Genomic DNA, 11,185 nt, shown 5'->3' on the forward strand with positions numbered 1-11,185 from the left:
CCAACGACTGCTGGCAAGCAGCAGAGTTTAGGAAGAGGCAAGGATGGATTCTTCCATAGAGCCTTCAGAGGGAGCATGGTCCTGCCAAGATCTTCAGTACAGATTCCTAGCTCCCAGAACAGTAAGAATGTATTTGTTATTTTAAGCAACCTAAAAAAAACCCAAACCCACTGCCATGGAGTCGATTCCAACTCATAGCGACCCTATATGACAGAGTAGAACTGCCCCATAGAGTTTCCAAGGAGCGCCTGGCAGATTCGAACTGCCAACCTCTTGGTTAGCAGCCATAGCACTTAACCACTATACCACCAGGGTTTCCTTAAGCCACCTAGTATGTGGTAATTGTACCGCACCCCTAAGAAACTAACACAAACTTTAAGAGGGCAGGAAAGGACACATAAAAGTAGCAGCAGAGAACAAAAGAGCAAAGAAAATTGCATTCTGTACAGAGTTAAATGGTAAGGTCTGCTCACCCACTGAGACGAGGTGGCTGTAGTTCTCCAGCATCACGTCTCTGTACAGGGTCCTCTGAGCGGGGCCCATGTGCTGCCACTCCTCCTGGGTCAGCTCCACAGCCACGTCCCTGAATGACACTGATGCCTGTAACAGCACATCTGTGATCAATCTGAAGAGTTCAGACACAGGTGACACTGAAAATAATTTTGGAAACTAATCGCTGTTACGTTCACTGTTGAGAGTTAAAAACAAAATATAAAGGATGACTATTATAACCCTAATATTTTAGGGGTACTCATGCAATTAGCAGAAATATTACTCTCATGCCCTAATTCTTTGTATTTATATCATAAAATATTTACATATATTATCAGTGAATACCCTACTGTGGGGTTTAGAATTTAACCTTACCCAAAGAATCTAGTCTTTGACCCCAATATCTGAGAGACTATCTCTAAAAACACTTGGAGTTTAAGTGTCATGTATAAGGACTCTGGACCACATCTAACTTAACAGGTTATGTCAGTGGGGTGATAAGGTGACTCTGGGATGGGGCTGGCAGGCCAGAAAGATCTACTGCATGATACCTCAGGATCACCTCCTGATATCAGTCAACCTCGGGGGAGAGGGGCTGGAATTTCCATTACATAATGAAACCCCCAATAAAGGGTCTGGACATGGAAGCTTCACGGGCTTCCTGGTCGCTGAAGACACTGATGCACGTGGTAACAAAACTGTAATCATAGGCACAGTGCTTTCCATAAGTACTGTGATTTGTTCCAGCAAATTACTGAACCTGAGAGACGGTGAAAGCCTGAAGTCTTGGGCCTACCTGGCAGTCTGGAGGACTGTGTCCTTTAACTTGTGAGCTCTGACCTAGCTCCTGGTGCTTAGAGTCAGAGGAACAAGCGCTGAAGAACAGAAGTGGAACAGAATTGATAATCAATTGATCTGATTAATCCTGACAGTTTGTAGCAACAAGTGGAGATTTAGATTTGTTTTGATATTTATGTCCTTACAACTAATGATAAAGCTTAATCTCCTGTCTTTTTTTGTTAAACTTATAATAAATAGGTTTCTTCTAATATTTTCCAATATGCCAATGGACTGTCCTGGGCACTCTCTAAGGTGTACAAATCACTCTGTCAAGGTGACCAATGAAGATACACGTATGCCCTGGAGGTATGACACAGGACTGACCAGTCTTGTGTTTTAGAGAAAGAGTAGGAGGCGGAGCCAAGATGGCGGAAGAGACAGACGCTTCCAGCAAGCCCTCTTACAACAAACACCTGAAAAAAACAAGTGAAACAATGACAAGCTAGGAGCCCTGAACATCAAAGGCAAGCTCAGAAAATGAACTGAGGGGCAGGGGGAGGAAGAGACGGTTCAGAAACGGAGAGGAGTTACCAGATCTGAATCACGGGGAGCCCTCAGGCACCATTCCCAGGAGCTGCAGCAGCAGACTGGTACGAGCATTTGGCTACAGTATCCTCAGGGAGAAGCAGCCAGCCACAAAGCCTACTCGCACCTCTGGAACCAGAGAAGAATGGTGCTCTTGGCAAAAGCTAAGTATGTGCCTATATTTTGCTATGCCCTCCCCCACCCCCAAGCCAGCTTCAGCAGCTGATTTCCCTGGGTGTGAGACAGGCCCTGCTGAGTGCCTAGACCCATCCTCCCGGCCTTGGAGAAGGAAAAAATTTGCAACTGGGGGAGAGCTCAGAACAGAAGCGGCTCCTGACCAGGCATAAATGGTCTGTGGACTTTGAGTACATTTCTCCTCTGCACGGACCTGTGTGGGCCTATTTCAGAAGAATAGGCCCTTGCTGGCAGACTACAACTGTTTCAGCTGTGTGGTGGAAAGGTGGGTATTTGATGTTTGGCATTGCTTTGCCTATTAAACAGAGTCCTCACCTACCCACATCACGGGCCTAAGCAGTGGTGGCTCCACTCAGGTCACCCAGCCACCCATGACAGGGGTCCAAGGATAACTGGTACCTCCCAGTCCTTACAACCAAAAACACTGGGTGCCCATGGTCCATCCACAGAACCCACCCACCTCTACGCTCCAGGGAACAGTGACATGCTTTCCTCAGAGACATGTGGGGGATGATTCTCAGGCCCCTGCCTTGTTCGGAGTGTGACCCCCTGATGCAACCAGATACCAGTACCTACACCAATCACCCCTGACCCACTAAGACTGTAGGACAGAGCCTATACCACACACTGGATGACCAGCTACCTGGACACTTGAGCTGAATTCATACAAGAAAAGTGAATGGACTCCTAGGCTGACACCTGATAAAAGATCTAGCCATCCGGAGACAGGATGTCAGAGCTCTAAAGGCAAAAATAATCAAGCTAGCTCACTCAAGCAACCCATCTGGACATATCAAAACAAAACAAAGCAAGAAGCTATGACACAGTAAGCAAACATAAAATAAACTAATATAATAACTTACAGATGGCTCAGAGACAACAGTCAATATCAAGTCACATAAAGAAACAGACCATGGTCGCCTCAACATGCTCTCAAAACAAAGAATCAAGGGATCTTCTAGATGAAAGTGCCTTAATGGAATTACAGAGGCAGAGTACTAAAGATTAATATACAGAACCCTTCAAGACATCAGGAAGGAAATGAGGCAATACGCAGAACAAGCCAAGGAACACACAGATAAAGCAATTAAAAGCTTAGAAATTTAAAAGATAAAGAAATTAAAAAGATTTTTCAGGAACGTAATGAATAATTTAATAAAATGGAAAAATCCATACACAGACAGTAATCAGAAATTCAGAAGATTAACAATAAAATTACAGAAGTAGACATCTCAATAGAAAGTCTGAGAGCAGACTTGAGCAAGTGGAAGGCAGAATTTCTGAACTTGATGATAAAGCACTTGGAACTAACATATTTGAAGAAAAATCAGATAAAAGAATTTAAAAAAATGAAGAAACCTTAAGAATCATGTGGGACTCTATCAAGAGAAATAATCTATGAGTGTTTGGAGTACCAGAACAGGGAGAGATAAAAGAAAATACAGAGAGAATTGTTAAAGATTTCTTGGCAGAAAACGTCCCTGATATCGTAGAAGATATCTATCCAAGATGCTCATCGAACTCCACATAAGGTAGATTTTAAAAGAAAGTCACCAAGACATATTATAATCAAACTTGCCAAAACCAAAGATAAAGAGAGAATTTTAAGAGCAGCTAGGGATAAATGAAAAGTCACCTACAAAGGAGGGTCAATAAGAATAAGCTCGGACTACTCGGAAGAAACCATGCAGGTAAGAAGGCAATGGGATGACTTACATAAAAAAATTGAAGAAAAAAAACTGCCAGCCAAGAATCATATACCCAGCAAAACTGTCTCTCAGATATTAAGGCGAAATTAGGACATTTCCAGATAAACTGAATTTTAGGGAATTCGTAAAAACCAAACCAAAACTATAGGAAATACTAAAGGGAGTTATTTGGTTAGAAAATCAATAATGTCAAGTATCAACCCAAGACTAGAACACTGGGCAGAGCAATCAGAAGTCAATCCAGACAGAGAAAACACAAAAATAAATCAAGATAAAAAACTCTCAAAACAGAGAAACAGAGATATTATTATGTAAAAGAAGACAACATTAAAACAATAAAGACAGACTAAGAAATGTAGTCATAGATCTTCCATATGGAGAGGAAGAAAAGGCGATACAAAGAAATAAAAGTTAGGTTAAACTTTAGAAAAGTAGGGGTAAATAATAATGTAAGCACAAAGGAGACAAACTATGCTACACATCAAAATAAAATACAAGAAAAAAATAGAGACTCAGCAGAAACAAAATCAACAACAACGAATATGAGGAAAGGACAATATATGAAAATAATCTACTCAGCACATAAAATTACATGGGAAGAAGAAACTGTCAACAACACACAAAAATGACATCAAAATAATAGCACTAAAGTCATACTTATCCATAACTATGCAGAACGTAAATGGAATAAATGCACAAATAAAGAGGCAGAGAGTGGCAGAATGGATTAAAAAACAGGATCCGTATATATGCTGCATACAACAGGCACACCTTAGACTTAGAGACTCAAAAAAAAAAAACTAGAACTGAAAAGATGGGGAAAAAATACATCAAGCAAACAATAATCAAAAAAGAGCAGGAGTGGCAATATTAATTTCTGACAAAATAGACTTTAAAGTTAAATCCATCATAAAGGAAAAGGGAGGACACTATACAATGATTAAAGGGACAATATACCCAGAGGATATAACCATATTAAATATTCAAGCACCCAATGACAGGGCTGCAAGATACATAAAACAAACTCTATCAGCATTGAAAAGTGAGATAGACAGCTCCACAATAATTGTAGGAGACATCAAAACACCACTTTCAGTGAAGGACAGGACATCCAGAAAGAAGCTCAATAAAGACACGGAAGATCTAAATGCCACAATAAACCAACTTGACCTCAGAGACATGTACAGAACACTCCACTCAACAGCAGCCAAGTATACTTTCTTTTCCAATGCACATGGAACATTCTCTAGAATAGACCACATATTAGGTCATAAAGCAAGCCTTAGCAGAATCCAAAACACTGAAATATTACAAAACATCTTCTCTGACCATAAGGCCATAAAAGCGGAAATCAATAAGAGAAAAAGCAGAGAAAAGAAATCAAACACTTGAAAACTACACAATACCATGCTGAAAAAGACTGGGTTATAGAAGACATTAAGGATGGAATAAAGAAATTCATTGAATCCAATGAGAACGAAAACACTTCCTATCAGAACCTTTGGGACAGCGAAAGCAGCGCTCAGAGGTCAATTTCTATCAATAAATGCACACATACAAAAAGAAGAAAGGGCCAAAATCAATGAATTATCCCTACAACTTGAACAATAGAAAGAGAGCAACAAAAGAAACCTTCAGACACCAGAAGAAAACAAATAATAAAAATTAGAGCAGAATTAAATGAAATAGAAAACAGAAAAACAATTGAAAGAATTAACAAGACCAAAACCTGGTTCTCTGAAACAATCAACAAAATTGATAAACCATTGGCCAGACTGACAAAAGGAAAATGGGAGAGGAAGCAAATAAACCGAATAAGAAATGAGATGGGCGATATTACAACAGACCCAACTGAAATTAAAAGAATCATATCAGATTACCATGAAAAATTGTACTCTAACAAATTTGAAAACCTAGAAGAAATGGATGAATTCCTAGAAACATACTACCTACCTAAACTAACACAGAGGTAGAACAATTACACAGACCCGTAACAAATAAGAGATTGAAAAGGTAATAAAAAAAACTCCCAACAAAAAAAAACCCTGGCCCAAATGGCTTCAGTGCAGAGTTCTGACAAACTTTCAGAGAAGAGTTAACACTACTACTGCTAAAGGTATTTCAGAGCATAGAAAAGGACGGAATACTCTCAAACTCATTCTATGAAGCCAGCATATCCACGATACCAAAACCAGGTTTGCATGAACTTAGATGCAAAAATCCTCAACAAAATTCTAACCAATAGAATTCAACAACATATTAAAAAAATAATTCACCATGACCAAGTGGGATTCATACAAGGTATCCAGGGATGGTTCAACATTAGAAAAACAATTAATATAATCCATCAGATAAATAAAACAAAACACAAGAATCACATGATTTTATCAATTGCTGCAGGAGAGCCATTTGACCAAGTTCAACACCCATTCAAAATAAAACCTCTCAGCAAAGTAGGAATAGAAGGAAAATTTCTCAACATAATAAAGGGCATTTATACAAAGTCGATAGCCAACATCGGCCTAAATGGAGAGAGCCATATTAAGAGACATTAAGAGCCATTTAACCATATTAAATATTAATGCACCCAATGACAGGGCTGCAAGATACTTAAAACAAACTATCAGCACTGAGAAAAGTGCACAAAAGAAAGAAAAGTGCTCTCAAGGCATTCCCCTTGAGATCCGGAATCAAACAAGGGTGCCCTTTTTTACCACCCTTATTCAACATTGTGCTGGAGGTCCTAGCCAGAGCAGTTAGGCTAGATACAGAAATAAAGGGCTTCCAGACTGGCAAGGAAGAAGTAAAAGTATCTCTATTTGCAGATGACATGACCTTATACACAGAAAACCCTAAGGAATCCTCCAGAAAACTACTGAAAGTAATAGAAGAGTTCAGCAGAGTATCAGGATACAAGATAAACATACAAAAATCAGTTGTATTCCTCTACACTAACAAAAAGAACATCAAAGAGGAAACCACCACATTTACAGTAGCCCCCAAGAAGATAAAATACTTAGGAATAAATCTTACCAGAGATGTAAAAGACTCATACAAAGAAACCTACAAAACACTTCTGCAAGAAACTAAGAGAGACCTACATAAGTGGAAAAACATACCTTGCTCATGGATAGGAAGACTTACATTATAAAAATGCCTATTCTACCAAAAGCAATCTATAGATTTAATGCAATTCCAATCCAAATTCCAATGACATTTTTTAATGAAATGGAGAAAAAAATCAGAAAGAGGCCCTGGATAAGTAAAGCATTACTGAAAAAGAAGGACAAAATGAGAGGACTCACTCCACCTGATTTTAGAACCTATTACACTGCCACCACAGTCAAAACAGCCTGGTACTGGTACAACAACAGATACATAGACCGATGGGACAGAATTGAGAATCCAGACATAAATCCATCCACATATGAGCAGTTGATATTTGACAAAGGCCCCAAAGCAGTTAAATGGGGAAAAAACGGTCTTTTTAACAAATGGTGCTGGCATAACTGGATATCCATTTGTAAAAAATTGAAACAAAACCCATACCTCACACCATGCACAAAAATAAGCTCAAAATGGATCAAAGACCTAAATATAAAATCTTAAATGATAAAAATCATGGAAGAAAAAATAGGGACAACGTTAGGAGCCCTAATACATTGCATAAACAGAATACAAAACATTGCAAAGAATGTAGAAGAAAAACTAGATAACTGGGAGCTCCTAAATATCAAACACCTATGCTCATCCAAAGGCTTCACCAAAAGAGTAAAAAGACTACCTACAGACTAGGAAAAAGTTTTTAGCTATGACATTTCCTATCAGCAGCTGATCTCTAAAATCTACATGATTCTGCAAATACTCAACTACAAAAAGACAAATAAAGCAATTAAAAAATGGGCAAAAGATATGAACAGACATTTCACTAAAGAAGACATTCAGGTAGGTAACAGAGAGATGAGGAAATGCTCATGATCATTAGCCATTAGAGAAATGCAGATCAAAACTACAATGAGATTCCATCACACTCCAACGAGGCTGGCATTAATCCAAAAAACACAAAATAATAAACGTTGGACAGGTTGTGGAGAGACTGGAACACTTATACATGGCTGGTGGGAATGTAAAATGGTACAACCACTTTGGAAATTGATTTGGCACTTCCTTAAAAAAAAAAAAATTTTTTTTTTTTTAAAAGGCAGAAATAGAGATCTAGCAATCCCACTCCTTGGAATATATCCTAGAGAAATAAGAGCCTTTACACGAACAGATACATGCACACCCATGTTCACTGCAGCACTGTTTACAACAGCAAAAAGATCGAAGCAACCAAGGCGCCCATCAACAGATGAATGGATAAATAAATTATGGTATATTCACACAATGGAATACTACACATCGATAAAGAACAGTGATGAATCTGTGAAACATTTCATGACATGGAGGAATCTGGAAGGCATTATGCTAAGTGAAATTAGTCAGTTGCAAAAGGACAAATCTTGTATAAGACCACTATTATAAAAACTCGAGAAATAGTTTAAACAGAGAAGAAAATATTATTTGATGGTTACGAGAGGGGGGAGGGAGGAAGATGGGAGAAGCGTATTCATTAATTAGATAGTAGATAAGAACTACTTAAGGTGAAGGGAAAGAGAACACAATACTGGTGAGGTCAGCACAACTGGACTAAACCAAAAGCAAAGAAGTTTCCTGAATAAACTAAATGCTTCGAAGGCTAGTGTAGCAGGGGCGGGGTTTAGGGACCACACTTTCAGGGGACATCTAAGTCAATTGGGATAATAAAATCTGTTAAGAAAACACTCTGCATCCCAGTTTGGAGAGTGGCGTCTGGGGTCTTAAACACTAGCAAGTGGCCATCTAAGACGTGATTGTTTTTGGCCTCAGCCCACCTGGACTAAAGGAGAACGAAGAACACCAAGGACACAAGGCGTTTATAAGCCCAAGAGACAGAAAGGGCCACATGAACCAGAGGCTACATCAGCCTGAGACCAGAAGAACTAGATGGTGCCAAGCCACAACCAATAACTGCCCTGACAGGGAACACAACAGAGAACCCCTGAGGGAGCAGGAAAACAGTGGGATGCAGACCCCAAATTCTAGTAAAAAGACCAGACTTAATGGTCTGACTGAGACTAGAAGGACCCTGGTGGTCATGGCCCCAGACCTTCTGTTGGCCCAGGACAGGAACCATTCCCAAAGCCAACTCTTCAGACAGGGATTGGACTGGACAACCGGATGGAGAGGGATGCTGGTGAGGAGTGAGCTTCTTGGATCAGATGGACACTTGAGGCTATGTTGGCATCTCCTGCCTGGAGGGGAGATGAGAGGGTAGAGGGGGTAGAAGCTGGCAAAATGGACACAAAATGAGAGTGTGGAGGGAGCGGGCTGTCTCATTAGGAGGAGTGCAACTGGGAGTATGTAGCAAGGTGTATATAAGTTTTTGTGTGAGAGACCGACTTGATTTGTAAACTTTCACTTAAAGCACAATAAAAATAAAAAAAACAAAAACAAAAACAATAGTCTGGTACTGCAATAATGATAGACATATAGACCAATGGAATAGAATTGAGATTCTAGAAATAAACCCATAAATCTACTCTACTGATTTTTAACCAGGATGGGAAAGCCATTCAATGGGGAAAGAATAGTCTCTTTAATGTATGATGCTGAACAACAGGATATTACATGTGAAATAATGAAGTTGGACCCATACCTCACGACATACATGAAAATTAACTCATAAGAAATACAACTAAAAAACTCTTTGAAAAAAGCATAGGGCTAATGCTTCAGGATGTAGTTTTTAATAAGGATTTTTAAATGAGAGACCAAAAGCATTAGCAAAAACAAGACAAATTAGATAAACTGGATGTATCAAGAATAACAAAAAACTATTTGTTCATCAAGAAACTTTATCAAGAAAGTTAGAGACAACCTACAGATTGGTAAGAAATTTTGGGAATCCATATATTAGGTAAGGGTTTAATTTGTAGAATATATAAAAAACTCCAACTTAACAAAAAAAAAGACAACCCAATCAAAACATAGGCAAACGACTTGAATAGACATTTCAGCAAAGAAGATATACAAATGGCCAACAGGCACATGAAAAGATTCTCAATATCATTAGGGAAACACAAATCAAAACCACAGTGACCCTACAGAACAGAGTAGAACTGCCCTATAGGGTTTCCAAGGCTGTAAATCTTTACGGAAGCAGGCTGCCACATCTTTCTCCCATGGTATACTTGCATACCAGTGATCATTACAGTCCTATTCACAATAGTCAAAAAGTGGAAACAACCTAAATTTATCAACAGATGAATGGATAAATTAAATGTAGCATATATACATAATGGACACCCTGGTGGCGTAGTGGTTAAGGGTTATGGCTGCTAACCAAAGGGTTGGCAATTTGAATCCGCCAGGTGCTCCTTGGAAACTCTATGGGGCAGTTCTGCTCTGTCCTATAGGGTCACTATGAGTTGGAGTCGACTTGATGGCACTGGGTTTGGGGTTTTTTTTATGTACACAATGGAAGATTCCGCAGCCAAAAAGAGAAATGAAGTTCTGATAAATGCTATAATATGGATGGACCTTGAAAACATAATGTTGAGTGAAATAAGTCAATCACAAAAGGACAAACACTGTATGATTTCACTTATATGAAATATCTAGAACAGGCAAATGTATAGAGAACAAAATTTACTAGTGTTTACTAATGGAAGAGATGGGAAAAGGGGGACTCATTGCTTAGGAGGCACTGAGCTTCTGCTAAGGGTGAAAGAAAAATCTGGAAACGGAGAGTGGTGATGGTTGTACAACATGACGAATGTAATTCATGTCACTGAACTGTACACATCAAAAATGTTAAAATGACATGTTTTATTATATAAATACATTTATCACAATTAAAAAAAAGTAATCTACCACACTTGTTACCCCGTAGGGTCTTTACAGGAATTCAAGATTAAATAAACATAAGAAAACCATTAAGCTATTCACAATTTTTAAAGATTAAAGAAAATAAGCTTTATTGTTTTTCCAATAAATACTGAAGACGTATTCACTCTAACTCAGTACACATCCATGACTAAACTGAAATCTAAGCCAACTGGTAACTGGAAGAAAGTTACTTACCCTGACAAAGGTTACCTACCAAAAGCAGAGAGTAAACTTTAGAGTTAATGGGGAAACCGTGTATCTTCCCTCCAGATCAACTTCGTCTATTTCTGTTTCTCCTTCTCTATTCAATGCATGGACCTTTACAAGCCTCACAAATCCATCACGCTGCGAAGTGGGGAGTGAATAAAGAGCTCACCTGAGAGGTGCTCATTTTCTGTGGCTCTTGGGTGAGTGTAGAAAACTGAACATCCAGCTGTGGAGACAGAAAGATGACT

General features: G+C 39.0%; 1 protein-coding gene across 8 annotated transcripts in view; it reads right to left on the minus strand.

The window, feature by feature from the left end:
- Positions 1-11,185, minus strand: part of LOC126082359 (zinc finger protein 782-like) — a 33,985-nt gene that overhangs the window by 20,690 nt on the left and 2,110 nt on the right. For 6 of the 8 annotated variants that reach the window (XM_049894884.1, XM_049894882.1, XM_049894879.1 and 3 more), the window contains 2 exons: positions 11,107-11,163; positions 474-600 (listed from right to left, as the gene is read on the minus strand). In XM_049894884.1, coding sequence (XP_049750841.1) covers positions 474-600; positions 11,107-11,121 — 142 coding nt within the window. In that variant the 5' untranslated portion in view covers positions 11,122-11,163. Of the gene's footprint in view, positions 1-473; positions 689-1,288; positions 4,094-10,944; positions 11,164-11,185 lie in introns of those variants that run through there. The other 2 variants (XM_049894885.1, XM_049894886.1) reach the window with 2 other exon arrangements.

This window comes from Elephas maximus, chromosome 9 (genome assembly GCF_024166365.1).
Source record: "Elephas maximus indicus isolate mEleMax1 chromosome 9, mEleMax1 primary haplotype, whole genome shotgun sequence".
Taxonomy (NCBI): Eukaryota; Metazoa; Chordata; class Mammalia; order Proboscidea; family Elephantidae; genus Elephas; species Elephas maximus.